The sequence below is a fragment of the Balaenoptera physalus genome, assembly GCF_965194825.1.
Source record: "Balaenoptera physalus genome assembly, chromosome: 9".
In the NCBI taxonomy this organism is placed as follows: domain Eukaryota; kingdom Metazoa; phylum Chordata; class Mammalia; order Artiodactyla; family Balaenopteridae; genus Balaenoptera; species Balaenoptera physalus.
This window is the reverse complement of record NC_138888.1, coordinates 40,594,150-40,608,063: the sequence shown is the minus strand read 5'-3', so window position 1 is coordinate 40,608,063 and position 13,914 is coordinate 40,594,150. Positions and strand designations below refer to the sequence as shown.

Genomic DNA, 13,914 nt, shown 5'->3' with positions numbered 1-13,914 from the left:
TATTGACTGAAATCACTCACTTTGGTAATACATTCTGTTCTATTTTTAATCTGGAAAGCTAGCACATAGAGCAGTGGTAGAAGAAATTAAATCTATTCTGCCTGGCACTTGGCTAATAGTGCGAAACTAAATAAATTTTCAGAAGAGTAAACCATATCTCCACTGGGGGACAAATCCAGTATTAGAGAAGCAGTTACAGCTTGGCTGTTGACGGACTCTCCTGAAGCCCTGCTATATCAGTTGTAAAGCCAGAGAACTCTCACCACCCAAAGAAACCAACCAGTCAGTCCATTTCCTCCTACCTTCTTCCTTCCCCAAAGTAAGCCTGGAAGGTTCTGTTGCTTCTTTTTTAACATGTGGTTGTTATCTATCCATTTTATTCAATTTTTACTGCCATAAAATTTAATTCCTTATGACCAGTAAACTAGCCTAAGTCTCAGCATCCTAAGTGATATAGTCGGCACTATTTGGAGAAAAGCATTACTCTTCTCCATGTCTTTGATTATACAATTGCCCTTGCCTGCAAGACTCTTTGCCTCTCCTATTTCTTTCAGCTGTAATAGCCCAGGAGGCAGCACCAGTGCCACTCCTCTTGCTCTATCATTGCTTCCTCCCCTAATCTTCCATAATGGCATTAGTCAACACTGGTCACTCTTTCCACTGAACACCTGTGGCACATACCACACAACCCCTCATTTGACAAAACCTCAACTCAAATAGCATACTTAAAGGTTCTAGCACACTGCCTGAAACAAAGTAGCCAGCTGAAAAATGTCAATTTTCCATTTCTTTATTTTCTATTTTACCATACGCTGCAAATTATTTAATTCATCATTTTAGGTATATGCCCTATTTCCCCTCCTTGAGGACAGGGTCATTCATATTATATACCTCCTTGCAATTATCGACCATACTCACAAACACGCTCCATAAATGCAAAACAGAAAAGAGCATATTTGCTGAATACCCAAAGGAAGTATAATGGATATTTAACTGTATATATTAAGTATAAAAATATTTTAATAATCAAAAGGTGAAACAATGATATTCTGATATTTTTTCCAACCTTTTGATTAACAACATAAAGAGAAAAAGGATAACATTAAAATATTTACCACCCTGAAAGGACTACTTAATTTATCATTTCAAAGAAGCAACTGCAGAAGGAAAAAATCTCCAACTCGTCCCAGGGAAATGAGCTGACAAATGGTTAATGTCTGTTAGGATTTGGTAAGATACTTGTATGGAGTTACAAACTGCAAGTGTGCAGAACTTTATCTGTTTGTCCTCTTTCTTTAAGGGGATAAACAGCCAAACTAATTTGATTTTTCCAGATTTGCAAATTTTATAATGGGTTGAAATCCTGAGGGAGCTAACAACAGATGGATGACTGTGTTATTCTAATTTCAGCTACCTTAGGGTTTAGCAAGCTGTCATTTTTAAGAAGTCAATCAATTTCTCATTTCAAGAAACATGAAAAAACATTGAATATATCTATCCAGCGTCTGCTTTGAAACATCTTTTATATCAAAACATGGTTTCTGTTTATTTAAAGTAAATAGAGTGAAATTTTATAATAGCAAACCATTGTTCCACCAGCCAAAAAATAAATGATAAAAGGATAACAATCAATCAACAGGAAGCCACTTTATTTTCATCTGTACTCTAAAAACGCCAGTGGATAGTTGTTCCGCTGGAGCCTTTAAAGAATTTAAATTCACATTCAGGGTTTATCTGCCTAGATAATACATTCAACGAAGCCAACATCTGAGATCTCCCGCAGCATAATTTAGAAATATAACAGAGGGTAGTAAATGCATGCACACTGAGCAATCAGTCTTGTTGAGTATTTAGATAACATATACAACATAATGTTAATTTTAGATTATCTATAGAAAATATGACCCAATAGAACAATGTGCCAAAGAGAGCTGCAGAATTTGAAGACCATCATACTGAAGACGAGAGATACCCACTTTGGCCATGCAAATCTCCATGATCACCACTTCTTACTTGTTTCCTTTCTTACTCACAGACTTGATCATTAATCCATGTATGTTTTTCACATACTTTTTCAGGTTTGTTCATAAATTTGTAATTTTCTTCACAGATGTTTTTCCTCAAAATTCTCTTCACAATTTCTCTTTTCTTCCCTCTGAACCTCAGTTTCCTGATTTTAAATGTGATGAGTATGCCTACTTCAGAGAGTACAGCTGACCCTTGAACAATGCAAGGGTTAGGGCGCCAACCCCATGCAGGCAAAAATCCGCGTATAACTTTACAGTTGGCCCTCTCTATCCTCAGTTCCGCATCCAGGGATTCAACAAACCATGGATTGGTAGTACTGTAGTATGTATTTATTGAAAAAAATCTGCCTGTAAGTGGACCTGCACAGTTCAAATCCATGTCGTTCAAGGGGCAACTGTAGTTACAGGGTTGAACGATATAATGCACATCAGGTGCCTCAGCACTCTATTTAATTCACAAGCAGTGGTCAATAGTTATCAATTCCCTTCACCTACCTTAATTTCTGTTTAATTCTACATTGTATTTTCCTCGCATTTCTTTGTTTTCATTTTCTTATGATCACTTTTATCCCTTTCCCAAATCTGCATTAGATGTCACTATGATTTAATTAGGTATATGTTCCTATGTATTTTTGTAAATCCCAATAGATTTAGGATTGTTATACAAATGTATTGTGTGAATACAGATGCTATGTAACAGTATGTATATGTAATCCAATAAAAATATCTCAAATGCCATATTAAAGATACAGAGGCATTTGAGACCTAATGAAATAATTTAAATTAGCCATATACAATATAATAAATATCAAAATGGTAGTTTAATGTGAATGCAATAGGAGCACAGAGGAGGGACTTCTGACTGGGAATAAGAAGGAAGGTGACATTCTAGCTGCAACTTTACAGTGGAGTTGGACATTATCATATGGGTGTCATGGGGAGGAAAATGTTTATCCAGAAGGAACAGTAGGAGCAAAGCTTCAATGATATGAATGCACAGGATGTGTTTGGGCAGTGATGAATAACAGAGCTAAAAAAATTAGTCTGAGCCAGACTGAAAATGTATCTTTAAAAATTTTTTCTTTCTATGGAGATTTGACACACTGTGTCTAACTTGAATAAATAACACATTTTGAAGGATGGTTTCTTTAGCAAACAGAAAAGTCATGTTACCCTTATGAGGAAGAGGGGCAATATCCCATGATGATCTATTATCATGAGCCTATGCTACCTCTCTGCTTTTTCTTCACTGTGTCTTCATTTACTGAGCCCCAGGCACTGGATATTCACCTTTGGGAAATTTTAGTTCTTTACCCTACTTCATCCTTTACACAGTTACTAAATTCATTGCCTTAAGGTACAGATGAATCAAGGAAAGCTTCTGCTCATAAATCTTAAATGTTTTCATTTTAATAGGCAATAGAGTAAACCAACTGGTTGACACAGTATACAAAGCTCTTATCCTTCATTCTTCTATCCATTTTTTCCTTTATTTGTCAAACATTTATTGGCACTGTTACTCTAGGTGCAGAGGATACGACAGGTAAGACAAGGAAACTACCTTACAGGAGTGTGCTGTCATGTGAGGAATTAGACATTAAGTCAGAATATGAGAAAAACATGACAAAGAGATGTGTATTGGCTTTATATACTAAGCTGATGATTTAGTAATTTGTATTTTCAGCCCTACCTTCTCCCTAAGTTCCAGATTCAAACAGCCAACAAGTACAGAGCATGTCTACTTAAATGTGTAATAAGTATTCGAAACATAACATAAAAGCAAGCTCCTAATCTCCTCTCTGAAACCTATTCTTTACCCATTCTTCTCTATCTCAGTGTTTGGTAATCCCATCCTTCCAGTGGCTCGGATCAATAACTTGGGTCCTTTGACTCCTCTCTCTCCCACCCCATATTCAATCTGTTACCCAATTCTGTTGGTCCTATTTTCAAAATATACCTAGAATCCAAGTACTTCTAACTCCACTGACATCCTCATCCAAGCCACTGCCATTTTTCATCTGTATCTTTTCAATAGCCTCCTAACTCATCTCCCTGCTTTAGCCCTTTGTTCTTCAGTCTTTTCCTGATACAGCAGCAATAGTGATCTTTTAAAAATGTAAATCAGAGCATGTCACTCCTGTGTTCAAGACCTTGCAATGACTTTAAAAACCCTAGATCAGTGGGTTCCCCAGCAGTCCAGTGGTTAAGACTTCATGCTTTCATTGCCGAGGGCGCAGGTTCAATCCCTGGTCGGGGAGCTAAGATCCCACAAGCCACGCGGTGCGGCCAAAAGAAAAAAAAAAAAAGAAAAAAAGAAAAAACAAAAAACCTATATCATCCTCTCCCCTCTAACTTCAACACCAACAATCCTTCCCCTTTACTCCTTCTGAGCTGTACTAATCTCCTTCCTAGTCACTTGCTGGAAGTCTCTCCCTCTGGAAACATCCATGTGTCTTGCTCCCAATTTCTGCTGGTCTGAACACTATTTAACACTGGAACCGCCACCCCCAACTAGCACTCCCTAGACCCCTTCCCTGCTCTGCATTTCTCACTTACCACCATACCACTTGACATACTGAATCTTTTTACTTATTTATTGTCTGTCTTCCAATCAGAAGGTAAACTCTGTAAAGGCAAGACTTTTTTCTCTTTTGTTCACTGATGTGTCCAAGTGTTTAGAGCAGTTCTATTATATAGCAGAGGAAAATATCCATTTGTTGAATAAATGAACGTGTATTTGGAGAAGAGAGGGTGAGGTTGGCAATGCTGCTAATAGTTTAGTGCCCCTGAAAAACAAATATGAGGCGTGGAGAGAAAGGGATGATGCTAGAGAAGAAAGGAGAAGAGTAACATAAGGCCTTGGGTACCATGATAAGAAGCTTAAACTGTATGCAGTGGTCAATGGTAAGCTTCTAAGAGGTAGAGGAAAGAGCAGGTCAGATTTACACGTCACAGGTCACTCTGAAAGCAGCATAAAGAATACCTCTGAAAATAAATGAGACTCCAACTAGAGACATCAGGTAAAGAGAATGTTGTAATAACCTAGGCAAAAAGTAATGGTGGCCTAAACTAACATAAAGAAGAGTAGAGATAGATATAAGTAGATAAATTTGAGCTATATTAAGAACACAGAATACAGTTTGGTGACTGGGAGGGAACCTGGCTTAGATGGACAGATGACTGCACTGCCCACAAAAACAGACAGTGTAGGAGGAGGACGTATCTCAGTGAGGTATGAGAAGGTGGACATTTTGAGCTTGAGGGTTCTTTAGCACATCCAGGTGATGCTTACCGATTAAGCATCTGGAAATATGAGAATGAAGCTTATAGATCTTTGAGTAGAAGAGGTATATTTAGAAGTCAGCAATATATAAGGTGGGTAAAACAGTACAAGCAGATGAGATCACTAGAATATCATCTCCTAGTGGATAAAAACAGAAGAGTGAAAGACATTGGAAGACATTGCCTTAAGGAAAAACAATTTTTAATGGGTAGACAGAAGAAAAAAAAGCTCAAAAACGAAGCTAGAAAGTTACAAGGAAACCCAGACATTTGCACAGAAGAAACTGAAAGATATCTGGAATGTATATGGCACAAAGGGAGAGATTTTTTAGGGTGAAAAAACCTTGTGCATATTTGTGTCTAATTATACTCCTCTATGAAACATTATCTATTTGCACATTGAGCACTTTCCAAAATACAAAAATGTTTAAACTGTACCTGTATATTCCACTGAGGGGAAGTAGCATTCAGATGGGCTTTCAGAGAGATGAAGGACAAATTTTTCAAGTAATTCTACTAAAGCTGTAATAAACAAGAGAATAATTAGGATGTTAAAGGTCAAGAACAATATGTGATACTGCATTTCTAAATCACAGACTAGTAGAAAAAAGTCATCAGAACTTCTTCATGGTTATGCTCTTAAGGGGGGCCAATTCAAAACGTCATTTTAATATTCATAACAATGTTTCCAATGTAAACTAAATTTTAATAGCTTCACTGAGAACCTATTCAATGTAAAACTGGAAAAGAATCATCTGTTATCTTTAGATCCTCTAAGGATTACTTCAGAATTTGCTAAATGATTTCAATTCAGAAAAAAAAAATCACAAACTAGGCTATAATATCTTACCATCGTCATTCACACATGCAGAAAAAAAATCACGTGAGCTCCAAGACCAGAGTCAATGCACAGCTCACATCCCTTTCAAAAGCAGGACATATTATATGTTTTATGTACTTTGCAACAGACAGTATCTGTTCAAGGCAAGCAGATCAAAAGTAGGCTTGTCAGGGGTTGGGGAGAGGGAAGGATGAACAGGCAGAGCACAGAAGTTTTACAGCAGTGAAACTCTTTTGTAAGATACTACAATGGTGGATACGTGTCATTACTATGACATTTGTCAAAATTCATAGAATGTGAAACATCAAGAGTGAACCCTAATGTAAACTTTGGACTCCTGATGATAATGATATGTCAGTGTAGGTTCATCAGTTGTAACAACTGTACCCCTCTGGGTGAGGCGTTGATAGTTGGGGGGGGGGTTGTACATATGTAAGGATAGAATGTATGTGGGAACTTTCTGTACTTTCCACTCAACTTTGCTGTGAATCTAAAACTGCTCTAAGTTTATTAATTTAAAGAAAAGTTGAAAAAGATGCCTGTCAATGTAATAGTATATAAATAATGCCACAGTATTTGCATATATTACCTCCCAAATGGATATAACCAGGTGGATTATAATTAATATGCAATCTAGAATTATTTTTGAATAATTATTAATAATTATTATATCTGTAGGGTAACTGATTATGTTTACACTTATAGAAAATAAGTTTTAGTCACCTTTTAAAACTGTGCCCTAGTTATATTCAGGATTCTGACTATGACCTGTATTAACTGAATGTACCCTTTTTCACATCCAAGTGCATTTTAAAGACATAATTCATGAAGGAAAAATTAGTGTTCAACATGTCAAAAATGTAAAGTCAAAGAAGAATAACATATGCTTTCCAACAACTATAGGTCTAACAAGCTACATCTCATGATATAGCTTGAGCTATATCTCAAGATAAAAATGAAATTTTTTATTCATGGAACTCTATTCTTATTCTGATTTCAAGTTGAAATGAATATTTAAAAGTATGAAAATGCAATAGTTGAGGATCAGAAAGGACACCAGTATTGCAGATTATTTAAACTTATAGTTGTTTAGATTGGTTCTATCTTCACATACATAGGCACAAATTCTCCCACTCTTAGAGAAATCTTTCAAATTTTTTTTTCTATGAACCTATATGTAAATAATGGTCCTTAGGTGAGAGCTTTCAACTTCTACATGTTTGTTTATAAGTCACCTAATGCTGTCTCTTGAGATTATAATTTTTCAGAATGTGTCGATGAAATTTAGATACAATCATTCCTAATAAGGTGTGAGATATACATTAGTAACAAATATTATATAAAAATTTTAAATGGAAATGTCCATTTAAAACTCAACTATAATTATTCTCATTTTAGCACAACCATATGTTTGTTACAAATTATGCATTTAAGCAAAGTGGCTGAGTTAATGGGAAAAGTCACAGCACCCTGCTGAACAGTTATTTGAATCCAATGCCTGAAATCAGGTTTAGCCATCAGACAGCTAAACATACGTTAGTGAAGACAAAATACACATCTTTGAAGCTGCTAAAACACAATATGATTTGAAACTTAAGAGTCACCAGACTAACTGCAGACTTTGCAAAGCATACTACTTTCCAGCAAGCACTGATCTTGAAATATGCAATTATGTTATTAGATCAATATACTGGAGGCTTATAAAGTAATTCTATGCATCCTACATAAAGATGACATCACTGAACAGCCTAGAGAAGGTTCTGAATTTCTGCTGATTCCAATTTTTTTGCTTTGCCCAGCAACCCATATGAACAGCACTATGCATTTCCAAATATTTTGAGGGATAAGCTACAGCCATGGAACAATGTTAAAAACGAATCCATATATGGTAATTGAACCCATGGCTACAATTTATTGGTACCATCTCTCTAACTAACCAAACATAAGTGTAGCTAAACTGCATAATTACTAGAGTGGCTATCTCAGTATGACTCAGTATCTGTCAATTCACTAAAAATTCCATTATCTGCGACTCAAGGAAATTAATTCACATAAAACATTTCTTAACTTTAAGAGTAAATTAACTCCAGGATATTACTATCCAGAAAGTAAACTACAGAATATTGTTTTAAGTGGATTTTTATTTTAAATGACAGACCTGGAATTTCAAAAGGACTTTAAATTAGGAGTTGTCCTTTTAATTATATTTATTCCCTAGGGTTGGACTATGACATAAGTAGACTATGAAACCAAGGTTTATAATATGTATATAATAAAAGAGGACACGGGTTTTACTGATGAGGAAAAACTGAAGGCAGCTTGTTCAGGATACTTGGATACTGACTGTTTTCTCCCTTGGCATTGCCATCACAACAGCAGCTGGTTCCAAAAAGTTCAATGTTTGTAAACATGCAAAATTTCTCCAGAATTCACTCTTTAATTCTTTCATCTTTTATCACTGCTGGCACATCATCAGATCACAAGACAATTACATTATGCGTGCAATTTTTTCCCAAACACCATCCTTCATGTAACCACCAGATGTTTGTTCCTGAACACTTCCGTATTCAGAACTTACCACAATTCTCATCTCTCTACCCTCCATGAAGTCAGAACTCTACTAATGTGTTTCAAGCACTTTACAATCTCACCACATCCAACTATGTTCACTTTTTATACAAATTATAAGCAAAGACTATTTTTCTCAATGTTCTCAAGTAGTTTATATTCATTCCTTGTTTTTAAAAGAAAGTTTGTACAATTATAGATTAACAGGAGGTTGCAGGCACATGACAGAGGTAGAAAAAATCCTTTATTCCTTTATTTAGGGTAGGTCTGCTGGTGACATATTTTTCACCTGAGAATGTCTTGATTTCCTCAATATTCCAGAAGGCTACTTTCAATAAACACAGAGTTCAGGTTGACAGTTCTTTGCCTTCAGCTCTTGAATAATGTCATGCCACTTCCTCTGTCCTCCATCTTTTCTGGGGAGAAGTCCACTGTCATTTGCATTAATTTTCCCTTGTAGGTAAGGTGGTGTTTCTCCCTCCCTGCTTTCAAGATTTGTCTTAAATTTTCAGAAGTTTGACTATACAGTTGACCTTTGAACAACACGGGGGGATTGGGATGCCAACCCCCTGCACAGTCAAAAATCATGTATTGGGTTGGCCAAAAGTTTCCTTCAGTTTTTAAAGTAAAAATAAGACATTTTTCGTTTTCGCCAAGAACTTTATTGAGCAACGTATTCACCATTTTGTTCCCCTACTGTCTGCCATTTTTCAGGCAGCCTCATAATTCCATCTTCCCAAAACTTTTAATCTTTTTGAGCAAAGAACTGTTCCATGTGCCTTTTACAGTCTGCCAGGGAATTGAAAATTGCTCCATTAAGAGAATTTTGTAAAGACCAAAACAAATGGAAGTCTGAAGGTGCAATGTCTGGTGAATACAGAGGATGAATCAGAACTTCCCAGCCAAGCCGTTAACAGTTTTGCCTGGTCATCAAAGAAACATGCAGTCTTGCATTATCCTGATGGAAGATTATGCATTTTCTGTTGACTAATTCCAGATGCTTTTCTTCGAGCGCTGCTTTCAGTTGGTCTAAATGGGAGCAGTACTTGTTGGAATCGTTTGGTTTTCTGGAAGAAGTTCATAATAGAGGACTCCCTTCCAATCCAACCACATACACAACATCACCTTCTTTGGATGAAGACTGGCCTTTGGTGTGGTTGGTGGTGGTTCATTTCGCTTGCCCCATGATCTCTTCCATTCCACGTTATTGTACAGTATGCACTTTTCATCACCCATCACAATTGGTTTTAAAAACAGAATGTTTTCATTACCTTTAAGTAGAGAATCTCACGGGGAAATACCGTCAAGAAGGCTTTTTTCGCTTAACTTATGTGGAACGCAAACATCAAAGCGATTCACATAACCAAGCTGGTGCAAATGATTTTCAACACCTGATTTGGATATTTTGAGTATGTCGGCTATCTCCCATGTGGTATAACGTTGATTGTTCTCAGTTAATGTCTCGACTTGATCGCTATCAACTTCAACTGGGCTACCAGACCCTAGAGCGTCGTCCAGCAAGAAATCTCCAGCATGAAACGTCGCAAACCACTTTTGACACGTTCGATCGGTCACAGCACCTTCTCCATACACTGTACAAATCTTCGTTTGCATTTTGGTTGGGTTTTTACCTTTCTTGAAATAAAGCCGAAGATGTGGCTTTTTTCTTCCATCTTCAATATTAAAATGGCTACACAAAAATTCATCAATTTTGATAAGTTTTTTTTTTTTTTAAATGCACGCTGATGTGACAGCTGTCACAATACAGTCTAACAAAATTGTTTCAAATGAAGTTAAAGACAACTAAGTGCTACTGGAGATATCTTATGGAAAAAACCAAACGAACTTTTTGGCCAACCCAATATAATTTATAGTCAGCCCTCCTTACCCTCATTCACAGATTCAACCAACCTCAGATCATCTAGTACTGTATTTACTACTGAAAAAAAATCTGTGTATAAGTAGACCTACACAGTTCAACCCTGTGTTGTTTAAGGGTCAACTGTATTGTGTCTTGGTGTGGACTTCTTTGGATTTACCCTCTTTGAGGTTCTAGAATCCACAGGCTTAGGTCTTTTGCCAAATTTGGAAAGTTTTCAGCCATCATTTTTTCAAATACATTTGTAGTTCCAACCTCTTTCCATGACTCCAATGATGCAAATGTTAGATCTTCTGTTATGGTTCCACAGGACTTTGGGATTCAATCTTTTGTTTAAATTTTTCAGTCTATTTCCTCTCTTAATATCTTCAAGTTCACTGATTCTTTCCTCTGTCCCCTCTATTTTATTGTTGAGCCCATTCCTTGAGCTTTCTATTTTGGGTATGGAATTCTTCAGTTCTAAAACTTCCTTTTGGGTTTTCTTTATATATTTCTTTGCTGACATTTTGTATTTTAAAATTTGTTTCATGTGTGAAACAAATACATGTGTGGAGGGGAAGGAGAGACTGTGGCCTTATTACCATTGGGTGATGGTGAAATTCCTAACTCTCTAACTAGGTCTCCTCTGATACCATCTTATCAGGGAGAGGCAGGGGTACCTCATTACTGGCAGGTGAGAATAGAAGTCCAGGCTGAACTCCAAGTCTTGTTGGCAATATTTTCTAAAGCGGTGTTTGTCTGGATTAAAGTGGTCACTATCTACAAATTTTGTCTTGGTAGACTGCCCTTTTCCTGGTCCTTTGGTTAGAGAGAGCAGGCTTTTACTGCCCAGCCCTCATTTTTCTTCCTGCATCTGTTGGCAATCTTAATTACTCAGCCTAGGATATACAAGGCAAAAAGAAAACCCAAGAAACATCACCTCTGAGCTGTTCCTTAGGTCCCAAGGTCCCTAGCCAGTCTGCCTTCTCTCCATCTTCCAGAGTCACGTGTAAAACATAAGATGATATCCAGAAATCTTAGCTGTACATAGGATGAGGGAAAAGGGAAAGATCACCTACTCCATCTTTTAAAAGTAGAAATCATCTCTGTACTTTTTTCATTATGAATATTTAGACTCCTTAAAGGCTGGATGTAAGTTCCATCATATAAATTAGACAACCACACATAAAATTTTTTTATTCTTAGCCTATTTGAAATCATTCTTTATTTTTATATTATTCATCATGTGATTAATATTGAGTCTTAGAGAATTATCTGCTTGTATCAAGTACAACTGCTTTATAGCCATCAGTAGATAGAAGACAGGCCAATTTAAAGTCCATGGGTACACAACAACTTTGAGTTGTTATGGTATAACTGAAGCACAGAAGGATTCAGAAGGTGATGGATTAGAAATTGTGTTGAATTCCTCTTTCCCTTGGTTAATTATGCCAAGAAGAGGGTGTATGAAAAAAGGAGCTTTGGTAACAGAATCACACGATGGGCAAATACCACTGGAAGAATGTCACTAAGGCTAGACCAATAACGATATATGATGGTGCGCACAAGGTTAAAGAGAGTGGAAAAACAAAGGAATTGATGCTTTTGTCCCTTTAGTGTCAGCCATTAGGGATCCTCCTTTCAGGCCTCAGGCTTTTGTTATCATCATAGCACCTCTTATGCTTTCTTTCATGAGCTTTAATGTCTGTTTCTGCTTATAGCAGTCTGTATATGCCTTTTTTAAAGTGATTTACTAGTGCTTTGATATTATCAGATAATCTAAATTATTAAAGATTTTGGTCTCATTACTGTACATTTGAAACAGTAACTGGCTAGGATCCCAGGGGGTCAACTGAGATAAAGGAAAGTGTTATAGGAATCAGATCCATAGATAAATGAGTAGACTTTAAAATTACTTTGTATAAGCACATTCACTGACATGGAAAATTCTGTACAATACTGTACTGAATGAAATGGCAAAAGAAAATAGTATGGTAGGTATTAAATCTTTTTGGCTAAAAATAACTTAGTGCTAACCTTATCCTTCAGAGATTACAGGTAAATTTCAGTTTCTTCATTTTGTTTTTAGTTTCTAGCTTTCCTAAAATGATCATGTATTTCACACAATAATTTAGTTGCTAAATGGTTAACACTTGAATTAAAGCAGTAGCAGAGGACATGGATGAGAAAGAAAGATTAAAAAAAAATTAAGAATAAACTCTAAGACATGGTAACCACGTACATGAGAGTCAGAGGATGAAAGAAATAAGTCAAAGGGAACCAGGCTGTTTCTTTCAATTACTGTACTAGGTATACACTAGTGACAGCAGCCAGAAAAGAGAATGCAAGAAGAAGAATACACTTTAATACCTTCCATGGCATCTCATATAGATAAAATCTAAATGGCAGGACAAAATGAGAAAACTAGATTAAATGGTCAGAGGAAAATTAAAAAATATATATAGCCAGAAGTAAATGTGAAACAAAAATACACCCCCCACTTTCTTTCTTTTTTTTTTTAAGAGGACTCTTGACTCATGTCATCTTATTATCCTAAGTGATTATGTGGAGGCACCTAATGCACACTGTTGCTCAAATTTTGCCCCTAACGTTATTCTCCCTACTGAAAGGAACCAGAATCCCTTGAACTATGTTTAGGAGCCTAAAAAGTGAGTCTAGATGAACCTCATTGTTGTTACTATGCCAGGATTCTTTCAGAGGAAAACAGAAAAAATAAATTAAAATTTAAAGGACAAAGAGGCCAGCTTAAACAAAAACTCTTAGAGTCCAAGTTGTGATAATTTGAGCATTTGAAGTATATAGTTATACAAAATGTATTATAGTTATAAAGCATACCAGTTTCCAACACTGTCTATCAGACATGTTGTACATGTTATCTAGTGACCAACTCAAATTATATGAATCCTACACTAGAATTCCAGTTATAAACTATATTATCAATATTAGAGAACAGAAATAGGAAGAACATACTTGGAACATATTTAAAATTGTATATTTAATTATTAGGTCGCAAATAAAAGATTAGTGGGAAACAATGATTATAAGATAATGTGAGAAATAGAAGCTTCTTTTTATAGGGAGACAACTCTACAAAGGCAGATATAAGAGTAGAAAGAATTAAACATGCAATTGATGATGGAATCCAATGTTTAGAATGGATAGACAACAAGAGGCTAGGTTAGTAAATTCAGCGGAAACTAGAAGTCAATCAGACCTACAGGGACCTTCCTGACAAGAAGAAACTATGTTCTCTCCCAAAGCTGAATGAAATAAACACACGAAAATGAAGGAAATTTATAGAGGTTCAGGTAACATGT

General features: G+C 36.1%; 1 protein-coding gene across 3 annotated transcripts in view; it reads right to left on the bottom strand.

Annotated features, from left to right (window-relative positions):
• Window positions 1–13,914, bottom strand: part of TBC1D32 (TBC1 domain family member 32) — a 197,285-nt gene that overhangs the window by 38,537 nt on the left and 144,834 nt on the right. For all 3 annotated transcript variants that reach the window (XM_082474446.1, XM_082474447.1, XM_082474448.1), the window contains one exon: window positions 5,748–5,831. In XM_082474446.1, coding sequence (XP_082330572.1) covers window positions 5,748–5,831 — 84 coding nt within the window. The remainder of the gene's footprint in view (window positions 1–5,747; window positions 5,832–13,914) is intronic.